At 44.4% G+C, this 15829-nt stretch overlaps 1 protein-coding gene across 2 annotated transcripts in view; it reads right to left on the bottom strand.

The window, feature by feature from the left end:
• Positions 1–15829, bottom strand: part of CARNS1 (carnosine synthase 1) — a 535833-nt gene that overhangs the window by 195278 nt on the left and 324726 nt on the right. For both annotated transcript variants that reach the window (XM_068255247.1, XM_068255246.1), the window contains one exon: positions 10170–10259. In XM_068255247.1, the coding sequence (XP_068111348.1) occupies positions 10170–10259 (90 nt within the window). The remainder of the gene's footprint in view (positions 1–10169; positions 10260–15829) is intronic.

Below are 15829 nucleotides of genomic sequence, written 5' to 3'. Positions count from 1 at the left end.
GATTTGACATTGTTTTCTGACCAAAACATAATTCTTACAGTCTGATTCCACAAACTGTGACTCCTTGTGCCCCCTTGTCTGTTTAAGAAAGCAACCACACTCCTGTTGTCCTTACTATGACATGAGATCCTTTGATCTGATCGCTGAAGTGTTGTGAAGCCCTCCACACAGCCTTAAGTTCTCTGCTGTTTGATGACTTTGAGCTCATCTCTACAGACCACTGTTCTTGAGCTGGAAGAGAATTCAAGTGAGCTCCCCAGCCCCATAAACTGGCATCCGTTGTAATTATCCTTTGTTCTGGGTAATTCCATAGATGACCTGGTGAAAGATGAACCTGATTCTGCCACCAATGCAGAGACACCTTTATGCTGTGAGGAATAAGAACTTTCTTGTCCAGTACTACAAGACTTTTGTTCCATGACCTGAGTATCCACAACTGTAGAAACCTTGAGTGGAATTGTCCCCATTGGACTGCAGGAAATGAGGCGTCAGGAGTCCTAGTACTGCCATTGCTTTTCTTAGTGATACAGTCTTTGCGTTCTGAAAAGAAAAAACAGTATTTAGAATAGCAGAAATTTTCCTATCAGGCAGGGAAAGTCTCTCCTCTCTAGTAGCAATACTGAACCCCAAAAACTCTATGACCTGTGTAGGGACTAGATAAGATTTTTTCCAATTTATAAGCCAACCTAGATCCTGAAGAAAGTCTAAAGTCGTAAGGGTCTGGGTCTTGACAGAATCTGACGGTGAGCCCCATAGTAAAAAATCATCTAGGTAACCGACAATATTGATCTTTCTTAGTCTAAGCACAGCTTGTACCTCAGACATCACTTTGGTAAATAACCACAGCGCTGAGGATAATCCAAAAGAAAGAGCAATAAACTGAAAATGTCTTACCTCTTCCTCCATCTGGGTGGCAAATCTTAGGTACTGCTGTGATGCCGGATGAATGGGTAAGTGAAAGTAGGCATCCTTTAGATCTAGGGAGGCAAGAAAATAGTCCTTCTGCAAAAGATGAATCACAGATCATATATTGTCTATTCTGAATTTTCTGTATCTTACTTTCTGATTTAGACTCTTCAAGTTTAGAATGAAACGATAACTTCCTTGTGGCTTCTTTACTAGAAATACTGGGGAATAATAACCCTGTTCCCTTTGGCATTTTGGTACATCTCGAATTTCTCCCTTTCCCAATAGAGAAAGGACTTCCGTCTGTAGAGTTAAACATTTTCTTTGATCCCGTGGGCGGGGAGTAATGCAAAACTTTTGAGGAGGAGGTTGACTGAACTCGATTCGATATCCTTCTAAAATGATCTTTAGCAACCACTGATTTGTGAATTGTAGTTGCCATACCTCGTAAAAGTTTGCAATTCTTCCCCCCACTGGGATCCTGGCGTCATTGCTTATCTGGTCTTTTGGCAGGAGTGAAATTAGGCTTTGATTTTTGTGACCTGTAGGGGGCCCAATGCTTTCCTTTGGAGGACTTGGGATCCTGCTCAGTTCTGGAAGAGGGATGAAAGGACCGCTTATACTGAAATGGTTTTTACTTAACAGGAAAGTTCTTTTTTGTATCAGCTGTCCTATCCAGTGTGTCGTCTAATTTTGAACCAAAAAGGAGACCACCCTCACATGGGATACCACATAATTTTGATTTAGAAGAATTGTCACAGTTCCAAGTCTTAACCCATACTCCTCTTCTGGCTGAGTTAACCAAGGCAGTAGTTCTAGCTGTAAGTTTTACTGTATCATCTGATGCATAAACCATATAATTCGAGGCATTCAAAACTTTAGGGAAATCATTAAGAATCTCTTCTCGAAGAACCCCAGAGGCTATCTTGTTCTGCATTTCTAACAACCATGTCTTCAAGGATCTGCTAACAGCTGTAGAGGCCACCGCAGGCTTAAAAGTCAAGGAAGAGGATTCCCAGGCCCTGCTTAAATGATTGTCCCTCTTCTTATCAATAGGATCTTTCAGATTACCAGAATCTTCAAATAATAGCTCAGTTTTCTTTGACACCCTTGAAAAAGATGGATCCAACTTAGGCGGAGTTCCCCAAAAAACCTGATCCTCAGGTGAAAAAGGATAACGTTTGGATAAAGATCTGGGCCAAAAAGCCCTCTTTTCAGGGTTATCCCACTCCTTCTTAATCATACCCTTAAGAGTAGAATGAACAGGGGTAAACCGAGACTGGGGATCAGCCAAAGTTTCATACATTTCATCCAAAGGCGTCAATGATTTCTGCTCAGTTTTGATAACCATTGTTTCATACATCGCCATTAATAAGTCTTTCATTAAATCTGGGGAAAAGGCAAATTTTGATCTATCAGATTTTCTAGGTTCATTTTCTCCTTCTGAAATCTCCTCTAAGTCAGAAATTTCCCCTTCAGACAAATCTGACCCCTCCAAATCACTTTCCTTTCTGTGTCACTTAGAACCAGAAGGAACCGGGTGAGAAACAGCCAACACAGGAGATGGTGGAATAGGACTAGCAGGCATTGTATCCATATCACTACTAGTCCCAGGCAAATCAGAAGGAACAGCTGTGGTAGAAGCAATAGCAGAATCTTTAATTTATTTTATTGCTGTGGACATTTCAGCCCGCATCCAGCCCATCAAATCCTTAAATATAACAGGCCACTCATCCTTAACAACCTTCTCTGTACAGTACTGGCACAGCTTCTTAGAAGATGAGGAAGATAAACCAATATAACAAATGGCACATTTCCTTTCAGACTTGCTAGAACCATGCTGACTGGATTGAGTAGCAGACTTCTCAGACTTTTCAACTTTATCTTTATCAGTCTTATCACTCCTGTCCTGTCTTTTATGCTGGAGATACACGGTACGTTTCTGTACCGTGTATCGAGCCGCACGATAGATTGCGGCACGTCCCGGCTCATCCCCGCGGCCGCCCGGATCGATTCCCACTCATCCCCACGGGCACTTCTTATCTTTTCCTCATTTTTTCCTATTGTTCCACCCGCGGTATCGAGCGTGAAATCGATCCAGCGGGGTATCGGACACGTCGGAAAATATTAGCTGAGCCATCAGCGGCTCGATACACGGTACAGAAACGTACCGTGTATCCCCAGCATAAGGCTATAAAAACACGAACAAGAAAGAACCCTTTACTAATCTCTCTCACAACATGCCACCAACAGATCAAGCAGGAGTATCACAGTACTACATCTACTTGCCAGAGAGGGGTCTTGGCCAGACTTGGCAGATTGCAAAGGAGCTGACCCTCAAGCGTCCTCCATGATCACAGCAACAGAGTGAATCATGGACATAGCAGATAGCTATATAACAGAGAGCAAGAGAGAGAAAGCTGAAACTTATTAATTAATGCAGCCCCTGCCGTATAATCAATTCAAAATCACATCAGCTGCACATACCTTAATGAATCAGCCTGAGCACTGATTCTGCTTCACCGCCGCAGCCCCTGCCATATAATTAATTAGGCAAATCATCCTGGCCCATTCCGATCAGCCGGTGTGCTTATTTTCCTCTCACCACCCCGGCCCCTGCCGCTCGTGCAGAACCCAGATCACATGGGACGCCGGCGCGTGATTACTTCCGGTTCAACTGGAAGTGAACTCTTCCATGCGTGCGCCTGCACGCATAAGACTGCTGCCACCAATGGAGAAACCTCCCATACGCTGCAGGACTCCCACCTGCTCACTGAACAGCTCCACCGGGAGTCCTGCGAGACACTGCCCCTGCCGCCTGACACGGATGGCACCCCTGGAGAGTGAGACCTCTCCCCCGCATCCCGTCCGGGACAGGAAACTAAACTGAGGTATTGCAGCAAGTGAGTACCTTGCTGCTTATGCAAATTCTTCTGAGTACCTTGCTGCTTATGCAAATTCTTCTTTTTCAGTTTCCTGTCCACGGTGGGGAGGGAGACAGGTCTCATCCAGAGGTGCTGTCCGAGTGACGATCTGGGAAACATATATACTGTATATATACTGTATACACACACACCTTATCTTATGTTATCTTACTAATATTATAAATGCGAACATTTGGATGTTTGTTACTCAATCACGCAACAATGGCTGAACGGATTTGAATTAAATTTGGTACACAAATAGTACATTACCTGGAATAACATATAGGATACTTTTTATCCCCATATCCAGAAAGTGGGTGGAGACAAATACAAATCTCTTTGGAAAAATGTAAACTGCAGCCATTCTTACACTGTTAACGGTAGGGTTCTCAAAATTTGCACAGTTGGTCACTGGGTGACTAGGATTAAAATTTAGAAAAGTGGGTGAAGCCTACAAAAGAACATTCAAAATTCACTTATTGATTTTCAAGGGGAATATTTAATTGTTGCCATTCTTGCACTGTTAATGGCACAAGCCTCAAACCTGGTACAGTTGGTCACTTGCTGACTGGGGTTCAAATTCAGAAAAAGGGGTGGAGCGAAAGCAAATCAGATTTTTTTTTCTTCAAATGCATGAGTTGGTTGGTAAGTTGTTCTTGATCTGTAACCACATGCTGTACAGTTGGCAACACATGAAAAGTATACTGTACATATATTCTACGTATCTTTGTTAACAACTTAACACCCCTTCATTGAGGAAGTTAAAAACAGGTGCACGCTCATGCACGTTCACATAAGTGCATGCACATGCATTTTGTCTTAGGTGGTTAACCACTTGCCGACCGCCTTAAGCCGATGGGCGGCAGCAAGGGCTGGGCCCAAACGACCGCAATACGCCCATCGGCAGTGGCGTCGGCGGGCGTGGTTATGCGGCGATCGTGTCATTCGACTGGCTCCGCCCCCCCGCGCTGTAACCCGCCGGCCGTTCGGAAGCGCCGTGGGTTACTAGCACCCGGATCACCGCACGGATAGTGTATATTAGGCTTTGTAATGTATACAAAGCCTATTATACTGGCTGCCTCCTGCCCTGGTGGTCCCAGTGTCCGAGGGACCGCCAGGGCAGGCTGCAGCCACCCTAGTCTGCATCCTGCCCCCCCCTTCCCTCTGATCGCCCGCAGCACCCCTCAGACCCCCCCCCTGCCCACCCCCCAGACCCCTGTTTGCACCCAATCACCCCCCTAATCACCCATCAATCACTCCCTGTCATTTTTTTTAACCCTAAACTGCCATCTGCTCCCTCCTGATCACCCCCCACCCCTCAGATTCTCCCCAGACCCCCCCCCCCCTGTGTACTGTATGCATCTATCCCCCCTGATCACCTGCCAATCACCTGTCAATCACCTGTCAATCACCCATCAATCACCCCCTGTCACTGCCACCCATCAATCAGCCCCTAACCTGCCCCTTGCGGGCAATCTGATCACCCACCCACACCAATAGATCGCCCGCAGATCTGACATCAGATCACCTCCCAAGTGCAGTGTTTACATCTGTTCTCTCCTCTAAACACCCACTAATTACCCATCAATCACCCATCAATCACCCCCTATCACCACCTGTCACTGTTACCCATCAGATCAGACCCTAATCTGCCCCTTGCGGGCACCCAATCACCCGCCTACACGCTCAGATTGCCCTCAGACCCCCCCTTATCAATTCGCCAGTGCAATATTTACATCTCTTCTTCCCTGTAATAACCCACTGATCACCTGTCAATCACCTGTCAATCACCCATCAATCACCCCCTGTCACTGCCACCAATCAATCACCCCCTGTCACTGCCACCCATCAATCAGCCCCTAACCTGCCCCTTACGGGCAATCTGATCACCCACCCACACCAATAGATCGCCCGCAGATCCGACATCAGATCACCTCCCAAGTAAAGTGTTTGCATCTGTTCTCTCCTCTAAACACCCACTAATTACCCACCAATCACCCCCTATCACCACCTGTCACTGTTACCCATCAGAATAGACCATAATCTGCCCCTTGCGGGCACCCAATCACTCGCCCCACACGCTCAGATTGCCCTCAGACCCCCCCCCTTATCAATTCGCCAGTGCAGTATTTACATCTCTTCTTCCCTGTAATAACCCACTGATCACCTGTCAATCACCTTTCAATCACCCATCAATCACCCCCTGTCACTGCCACCCATCAATCACCCCCTGTCACTGCCACCCATCAATCAGCCCCTAACCTGCCCCTTGCGGGCAATCTGATCACCCACCCACACCAATAGATCGCCCGTAGATCCGATGTCAGATCACCTCCCAAGTGCAGTATTTACATCTGTTCTCTACCCTAAACACCCACTAATTAACCATCAATCACCCCCTGTCACTGATACCCATCAGATTAGACCCTAATCTGCCCCTAGGGCACCCAATCACCCGCCCACACCCTCAGAATGCCCTTAGACCCCAGCCCTGATCACCTCGCCAGGGCATTGCTTGCATCTATTTCCCCCCTCTAATCAAACCTTGAGACACCCATCAATCACCTCCTGTCACCACCTGTCACCCCCTAGCACACCTACCCATCAGATCAGGCCCTAATTTGCCCCGTGTGGGCTCTTGATCACTCGGCCAAACCCTCAGACCCCCTTCCGATCACCTCCTCAGTGCATTGATTGTATCTATTTTCCCCTCTAACCACCCCCTGAGACACCCATCAATCACCTCCTGTCACCCCCCTAGCACTCCTATCCATCAGATCAGGCCCAATACAACCTGTCATCTAAGAGGCCACCTTGCTTATGACCGGTTCCACAAAATTTGCCCCCTCATAGACCACCTGTCATCAAAATTTGCAGATGCTTATACCCCTGAACAGTCATTTTGAGAAATTTGGTTTCCCGACTACTCACGGTTTTGGGTCCGTAAAATGCCAGAGCAGTATAGGAACCCCACAAGTGACCCCATTTTAGAAAAAAGACACCCCAAGGTATTCTGTTAGGTGTATGACGAGTTCATAGAAGATTTTATTTTTTGTCAACAGTTAGCGGAAATTGATTTTTATTGTTTTTTTCACAAAGTGTAATTTTTCACTAACTTGTGACAAAAAATAAAATCTTATATGAACTCACCATACACCTAACGGATTACCTTGGGGTGTCTTCTTTCTAAAATGGGGTCACTTGTGGGGTTCCTATACTGCCCTGGCATTTTAGGGGCCCTAAACCGTGAGGAGTAGTCTAGAAAACAAATGCCTCAAAATGACCTGTGAATAGGACGTTGGGCCCCTTAGCGCATCTAGGCTGCAAAAAAGTGTCACACATGTGGTATCACCGTACTCAGGAGAAGTAGTATAATGTGTTTTGTGGTGTATTTTTACACATACCCATACTGGGTGGGAGAAATCTCTCTGTAAATGGACAATTGTGTTTAAAAAAAATCAAAAATGTGTGATTTACAGAGATATTTCTCCCACCCAGCATGGTTATATGTAAAAATACACCACAAAACACATTATACTACTTCTCCTGAGTACGGCGATACCACATGTGTGACACTTTTTTGCACCCTAACTGCGCTAAGGGGCCCAAAGTCCAATGAGTACCTTTAGGATTTCAAGGGTCATTTTGCGGCACTTGGTTTCCAGACTACTCCTCACGGTTTAGGGCCCCTAAAATGCCAGGGCAGTATAGGAACCCCACAAGTGAACCCATTTTAGAAAGAAGACACCCCAAGGTATTCTGTTAGGTGTATGATGAGTTCATAGAAGATTTTATTTTTTGTCACAAGTTAGCGGAAATTGATTTGTATTTTTTTTTCACAAAGTGTCATTTTCCGCTAACTTGTGACAAAAAAAAAATCTTCTATGAACTCCCCATACTCCTAACAGAATACCTTGGGGTGTCTTCTTTCTAAAATGGGGTCACTTGTAGGGTTCCTATACTGCCCTGGCATTTTAGGGGCCCTAAACCGTGAGGAGTAGTCTAGAATTCAAATGCCTCAAAATGACCTGTGAATAGGACGTTAGGCCCCTTAGCGCACCTAGGTTGCAAAAAAGTGTCACACATGTGGTATCGCCGTACTCAGAAGAAGTAGTATAATGTGTTTTGGGGTGTATTTTTATACATACCCATGCTGGGTGGGAGAAATCTCTCTGTAAATGGACAATTGTGTGTAAAAAAATCAAACAATTGTCATTTACAGAGATATTTCTCCCACTCAGCATGGGTATGTGTAAAAATACACCACAAAACACATTATGCTACTTCTCCTGAGTACGGCGGTACCACATGTGTGGCATTTTTTTGCACCCTAAGTGCGCTAAGGGGCCCAAAGTCCAATGAGTACCTTTAGGATTTCACAGGTCATTTTGCGACATTTGGTTTCAAGACTACTCCTCACGGTTTAGGGCCCCTAAAATGCTAGGGTAGTATAGGAACCCCACAAATGACCCCATTTTAGAAAGAAGACACCCCAAGGTATTCCGTTAGGAGTATGGTGAGTTCATAGAAGATTTTATTTTTTGTCACAAGTTAGCGGAAAATTACACTTTGTGAAAAAACACAATTAAAATCAATTTCTGCTAACTTGTGACAAAAAAAAATCTTCTATGAACTCACCATACTCCTAACGGAATACCTTGGGGTGTCTTCTTTCTAAAATGGGGTCATTTGTGGGGTTCCTATACTGCCCTGGCATTTTAGGGGCCCTAAACCGTGAGGAGTAGTCTTGAAACCAAATGTCGCAAAATGACCTGTGAAATCCTAAAGGTACTCATTGGACTTTGGGCCCCTTAGCGCAGTTAGGGTGCAAAAAAGTGCCACACATGTGGTATTGCCGTACTCAGGAGAAGTAGTATAATGTGTTTTGTGGTGTATTTTACACATACCCATGCTGAGTGGGAGAAATATCTCTGTAAATAGACAATTGTGTGTAAAAAAAAAACAAAAAATTGTCATTTACGGAGATATTTCTCCCACCCAGCATGGGTATGTGTAAAAATACACCCCAAACACATTATACTACTTCTCCTGAGTAAGGTAATACCACATGTGTGGCACTTTTTTGCAGCCTAACTGCGCTAAGGGGCCCAAAGTCCAATGAGCATCTTTAGGCTTTACAGGGGTGCTTACAATTAGGCACCCCCCAAAATGCCAGGACAGTGAACACACCCCACAAATGACCCCATTTTGGAAAGTAGACACTTCAAGGTATTCAGAGAGGAGCATAGTGAGTCCGTGGCAGATTTCATTTTTTTTTTTGTCGCAAGTTAGAAGAAATGGAAACTTTTTTTTTTTTGTCACAAAGTGTCATTTTCCGCTAACTTGTGACAAAAAATAAAATCTTCCATGAACTCACCATGCCTCTCACTGAATACTTTGGGATGTCTTCTTTCCAAAATGGGGTCATTTGGGGGGTATTTATACTGGAATTTTAGCACCTCATGAAACATGACAGGGGGTCAGAATAGTCAGAGATGCTTGAAAATAGGAAAATTCACTTTTGGCACCATAGTTTGTAAACGCTATAACTTTTACCCAATCCAATAAATATACACTGAATGGTTTTTATCAAAGACATGTAGCAGAATAACTTTCACACTCAAATGTATAGGAAATTTTACTTTATCTGAAAAATGTCAGCACAGAAAGTTAAAAAAGTCATTTTTTTGACAAAATTCATGTCTTTTTTGATGAATATAATAAAAACTAAAACTCGCAGCAGCAATCAAATAGCACTAAAAGAAAGCTGTATTAGTGACAAGAAAAGGAGGTAAAATTAATTTAGGTGGTAGGTTGCATGACCGAGCAATAAACCGTGAAAGCTGCAGTGGTCTGAATGGAAAAAAAAGGCTCTGGTCCTTAAGGGGCGAAAAGACTGTGGTCCTCAAGTGGTTAAAGAGGTGTAAAACTCAAAATTTCATCTCTGCTCTAAAAGATTAAATGCAACAACAAAAAACGGTACGAAACAAAATTACCGGTAAAAACTCCCTGTATCCAGATGGGAAACAAAGACCCTTTGCTGCTTTATTTCACAGTGAAGTGTGACTTTGAGTTATTAACCCTTCAAGTAACTTTATACCATTATATTTTTTCCTATAAGATTTTGTGCCACATTTAATATTTTAGAGAAGAGATGAAATGTTGAGTTTTCTATCAGTTTAAAACAGATATCTGTACCTCTACCCTCCATTGCACATTACTTCTACCAATCACTCTTCTTGTCAGCCAAAGATATTATTGTGAGAAATGTTCTCTTCCATGTTCTATTTTCAAATCTTTGCCTTCACAATCTCTGTGACTGAGAAAGTATCAACTTACCTGGACACTGCCTGACACCTTCCAGAAGGATAGATATTGCACAACTGGGAGCCCCAACAACACAAATCGTAGTGGTGTTCTCTGTGTGGCCTAAGAACAAAATATATATTTGCAGTCATTAGACTTAATAGTAATCACTGATCTCTAGTCGTATTTGTTATAACTGAAAATAAAAAAAAGTTATACAAAGTAAAACATTGGATGTGTGAAGTGTGTTACATTTAGAGAGAAATGTTATACTTTTCTATATTAAAGAGGCAGTTGAAATCATATGACTCACTGTTTGCCTCTGTACATTCCCCAAGCTGTCAAATATTTACAGCTGATAATGCTGAAACATAAAATAGTGATAATACATGAATGCCCTTTGACAGGTATGTTCTGGTGCTGTGCCCTTGAGAGCTAAATCCAACATGACTAGAATAAGGGTCAGCCCTTAGCATTAAGGGACTGGGACTTAGCAGGAGCACAAGTCTAATGATGCCCATACACGATACAATAAAAACGTTTGATTTTCCTGTTTATTCGATCTAAATGATCAAATCAAATAAAAGTTGAACATATTTTTTTTCCGATCAAGAAGTTCAAAATATTATTCCATTTTTTAGAGAAAAATCTGATCGGACATGCTGGAAAAATCTTTATATTCGATCTAATGGAATAATCGAGCGAAATTATCTAATCGGAAAAAAAATGAAAAATTGTACCATGTATGGGCACCTTAACAAATATATGTGCCAATCTTCCGAGCCTTCATTTTGTGACACGATTTTGCTGTGTGAAGTAAGTGGCAAACCAAGGATTTTCAAGGAGGGGATTCCTGAAAGGTGTCCCTCAGCCACACACAATACAGTATAATAATATGGTAGGATATCATGCTGGGTACACATAATGCAATTTCCCGTCCGACTGACAGGATTTGACAATTATTTCCTAACTGTCCGATCTGCTCCCGGTCGACAATGGGACCAGTTTGGATACAGATAATAATGAGGACAACCAACATTGCTAATGAAAGTGAAAGTGAAGCATTCACACAGCAGGGCACAGGGCTGTGCTCATACCTGACTCTGTTAAAGAGAAACTCCGACCAAGAATTGAACTTTATCCCAATCAGTAGCTGATACCCCTTTTTACATGAGAAATCCATTCCTTTTCACAAACAGACCATCAGGGGGCGCTGTGTGACTGATATTGTGGTGAAATCCCCCCCACAAGGAACCCCTCCCACAAGTAAAGTACGTACTGTCTGTGAACCTTGCTACATTGTGGGAAATAGCTGTTTACAGCTGTTTCCAACTGCCAAAAAACCATGGAGCAGCTACATCACCTGCCAACAGTAAAAATGTTCACTGGAGTTCCTCTTTAAGTTCCCCAGAACTGCTCCATGCTCTGTACACACGCTGCTGCTCCATTCAAAGTCAACTGTAGCAAGGAAAGAAAGGGGGTAGTGCTGTGAGCTGCAGGATACCTGTAATGCCTGGCAGATCTCTTGTTTTCCTTCAGCCACTATACCCCAATCTAGTGCCGTAGCTCTGAGCTCGGCCCACGGTCTTGGCCTATAGACAAGCCAGGAATATGTCTCCTTACTTTGGTTACCCCCCCCCCAGTTCTTAACGCGCAAGGTATAGAGGCTGAGGCCGGGAAAACCAGAGTACCACCAGAGCAAGCAAGACTTTGCAGCTAGGTGATATCAGGAAATAGAGCGGAATGCCCTTGCGGAGGAGATAACACAGATCACACCAGGAGCTATAAACCAGGGAGCAAGATTGCTTAGCGTGACCGCAACTCTGAGCTCCTGATTACCGCCACATTAAAAAGGACACAATGGTTGCTCAGTGCGATCACAGCACTGAGCATTTGATGTCCACCGCACTGAGTACACAAGGGTAGACAGACAGAAGGAATGCTTGCCATTCTATTTGCTGCCCCAGCGATAGCAAGTATCCACACTGGCATGGACAATAGAGATGGCCTGAACGGTTCACCGGCGAACGGTTCCTGGCGAACTTCCGGTGGTTCGCGTTCGCCATGTAACGCGAACTTTTCTGGAAGTTCGGTTCGCCCCCATAGTGCCCCCATAGTGCACCCTTAGGATCAACCTTGACCCTCTACATCACAGTCAGCAGGCACATTGTAGCCAATCAGGCTACACTCTCTCCTGGAGCCACTCCCCCCCCTTATATAAGGCAGGCTCCGCCGGCCATTACACTCACTTGTGTGCCTGCAATAGTGAGAGAAGGGACAACTGCTGGCAGACTCTCATTGGGAAAGATTAGTTAGGCTGTTATAGGCTTGTTAGCTTGCTCCTGGCTGATTTTTATTGCTAAAATAGCACCCCACAACAGCTCTTTTCAGAGCTAATCTTGTTCATGTGATCTACTTTTTTTTCTGTGTGTCCCACTGAAACATGTGTTGCATAGACAGCCTTGCTAATTCATATTATGTGTGTGCCACTACCAGGCCCAGCACATTCAGTGACTACCTGTGTGTGAAAGCAGGTGCACATTGTAATACCCATCACTGCATATACCTAGTACCTGTTGTGTTTAGTGAACCCACCTCATCACTGCCTATACCTACCTTTTGTGTTGAGTGAACCCACTGAACCCACCTCATCACTGCATATACCTACCTTTTGTGTTGAGTGAACCCACCTCATCAAAGCATATACCTAGTTTTTGTGTTGAGTGAAACTACCTCATCACTGCATATACCTAGCTGTTGTGTTCAGTGAACCCACCTCATTACTGCATATGCCTGCCTTTTGTGTTCAGTGAACCCACCTCATCACTGCATATACCTACCTTTTGTGTTCAGTGAACCTACCTCATTACTGCATATACCTGCCTTTTGTGTTGAGTGAACCCACCTCATCCCTGCGTATACCTACCTTTTGTGTTCAGTGAACCCACCTCATCATTGCATATACCTACCTTTTGTGTTGAATGAATGCACCTCGTCACAGCATATACCTAGCTGTTGTGTTCAGTGAACCTACCTCATCACTGCATATACCCAGCTGTTGTGTTCAGTGAACACACCTCATCACTGCATATACCTACCTTTTGTGTTCAGTGAACCCACCTCATCACTGCAAATACCTACCTTTTGTGTTGAGTGAACCCACCTCATCACAGCATATACCTAGCTGTTGTGTTGAGTGAACCCACCTCATCACTGCATATACCTACCTTTTGTGTTGAATGAAACCACCTCATCACTGCATATACCTACCTTTTGTGTTGAGGGAATCCACCTTATCACTGCATATACCTAGCTGTTGTGTTCAGTGAACCCACCTCACCACAGCATATACCTAGCTGTTGTGTTCAGTGAACCCACCTCATCACTGCATATACCTAGCTGTTGTGTTCAGTGAACACACCTCATCACTGCATATACCTACCTTTTGTGTTCAGTGAACCCACCTCATCACTGCATATACCTACCTTTTGTGTTGAGTGAACCCACCTCATCACAGCATATACCTAGCTGTTGTGTTCAGTGAACCCACCTCATTACTGCATATGCCTGCCTTTTGTGTTCAGTGAACCCACCTCATCACTGCATATACCTACCTTTTGTGTTCAGTGAACCCAACTCATTACTGCATATACCTACCTTTTGTGTTGAGTGAACCCACCTCATCACTGCATATACCTACCTTTTGTGTTGAGTGAACCCACCTCATCACAGCATATACCTAGCTGTTGTGTTCAGTGAACCCACCTCATTACTGCATATGCCTACCTTTTGTGTTCAGTGAACCCACCTCATCACTGCATATACCTACCTTTTGTGTTTAGTGAACCCAACTCATTACTGCATATACCTACCTTTTGTGTTGAGTGAACCCACCTCATCACAGCATATACCTAGCTGTTGTGTTCAGTGAACCCACCTCATCACTGCATGTACCTAGCTGTTGTGTTCAGTGAACCCACCTCATCACAGCATATACCTAGCTGTTGTGTTCAGTGAACCCACCTCATCACTGCATATACCTACCTTTTGTGTTTAGTGAACCCACCTCATAACTGCATATACCTACCTTTTGTGTTGAGTGAACCCACCTCATCCCTGCGTATACCTACCTTTTGTGTTCAGTGAACCCACCTCATCACTGCATATACCTACCTTTTGTGTTGAATGAATGCACCTCGTCACAGCATATACCTAGCTGTTGTGTTCAGTGAACCCACCTCATCACTGCATATACCTACCTGTTGTGTTCAGTGAACCCACCTCATTAATGCATATACGTACCTTTTGTGTTCAGTGAACCCACCTCATCACAGCATATACCTAGCTGTTGTGTTCAGTGAACCCACATCATTACTGCATATACATATCTTTTGTGTTCAGTGAGCTCACCTCATCACTGCCTACCTTTTGTTTTGAGTGAACCCGCCTCATCACTGCATATACATAGCTGTTGTGTTCAGTGAACCCACCTCATCACTGCATATACCTACCTTTTGTTTTAAGTGAACCCACCTCATCACTGCATATACCTAGCTATTGTGTTGAGTGAACCCACCTCATCACTGCATATACCTAGCTGTTGTGTTCAGTGAACCCACCTCATCACTGCATATACCTACCTTTTGTGTTTAGTGAACCCACCTCATAACTGCATATACCTACCTTTTGTGATGAGTGAACCGACCTCATCCCTGCATATACTTACCTTTTGTGTTCAGTGAACCCACCTCATCACTGCATATACCTACCTTTTGTGTTCAGTGAACCCACCTCATCACTGCATATACCTACCTGTTGTGTTCAGTGCACCCACCTACCTACGTGAGTGCACGCAGTGTGATATACCACTTCGTGCATACCTGTTAACTGCACCTGTGCGACTGCACATTGTATTAGTCAAGTCAGTGCATACCTTTCACTTCATCCCCCCCAATATGGACAAAATGGACAAAACAGGTAGAGGAAGAGGTAGAGGCAGACCCAGAGGAAGGCCACCGGCAGGTCTGTGCGAGGTCGTGCTGATGTGATTTTGTGCGGCCCTGACCCAAAGTGCAGTGCTCAGAAGAAGTCAACTCCCAAGATTGTCAGAACATAGTTGACTATTTAACACAGAACACCTCATGTCCCGCAGCCACCAGCGCTACTACAAGCACCACATCCACTGCATTTGACACTTCACAGGAGTTATTTGGTGGTGAAATCACTGATTCCCAGCCACTACTGCAACAACAAGATGAAGGCGCTAGGCAAGTTACACCACCTCATATGTGTGAGTTAGGCAACACTATGGACGTAACGTGTGAGGAGGAGGATTATGAAGTACCTGCTGTTGGTGCAGTTTTTGAGGTGTCTGAGGCTAACAAAGCTGGGCAGGATTATTATGTTGATGACGATGATACGGATCCTACGTATGTTCCCAATAGAGGAGATGAACAGGGGGACAGTTCAGAGGGGGAGTCAGAGAGGAGTAGGAGAAGACGAGTTCCTGAAATAAGCAGGGGGAGCTCGTCGTCAGAAACAGCTGGCGGCAGTGTACGGCGCCATTTATCGCCACCTATGGACAGCCAGCCAACATGCCCTTCAACGTCAGCTGCTGAGGCCACCGTAGTGCCATCACCCCAGGGGGCTCAGCAGTTTGGAAATTTTTTAAGGTGTCTGCCTCAGATCGGAGC

Source organism: Hyperolius riggenbachi, chromosome 10 (assembly GCF_040937935.1).
Source record: "Hyperolius riggenbachi isolate aHypRig1 chromosome 10, aHypRig1.pri, whole genome shotgun sequence".
NCBI lineage: Eukaryota > Metazoa > Chordata > Amphibia > Anura > Hyperoliidae > Hyperolius > Hyperolius riggenbachi.
This window is presented reverse-complemented; position numbering and strand designations above follow the sequence as displayed.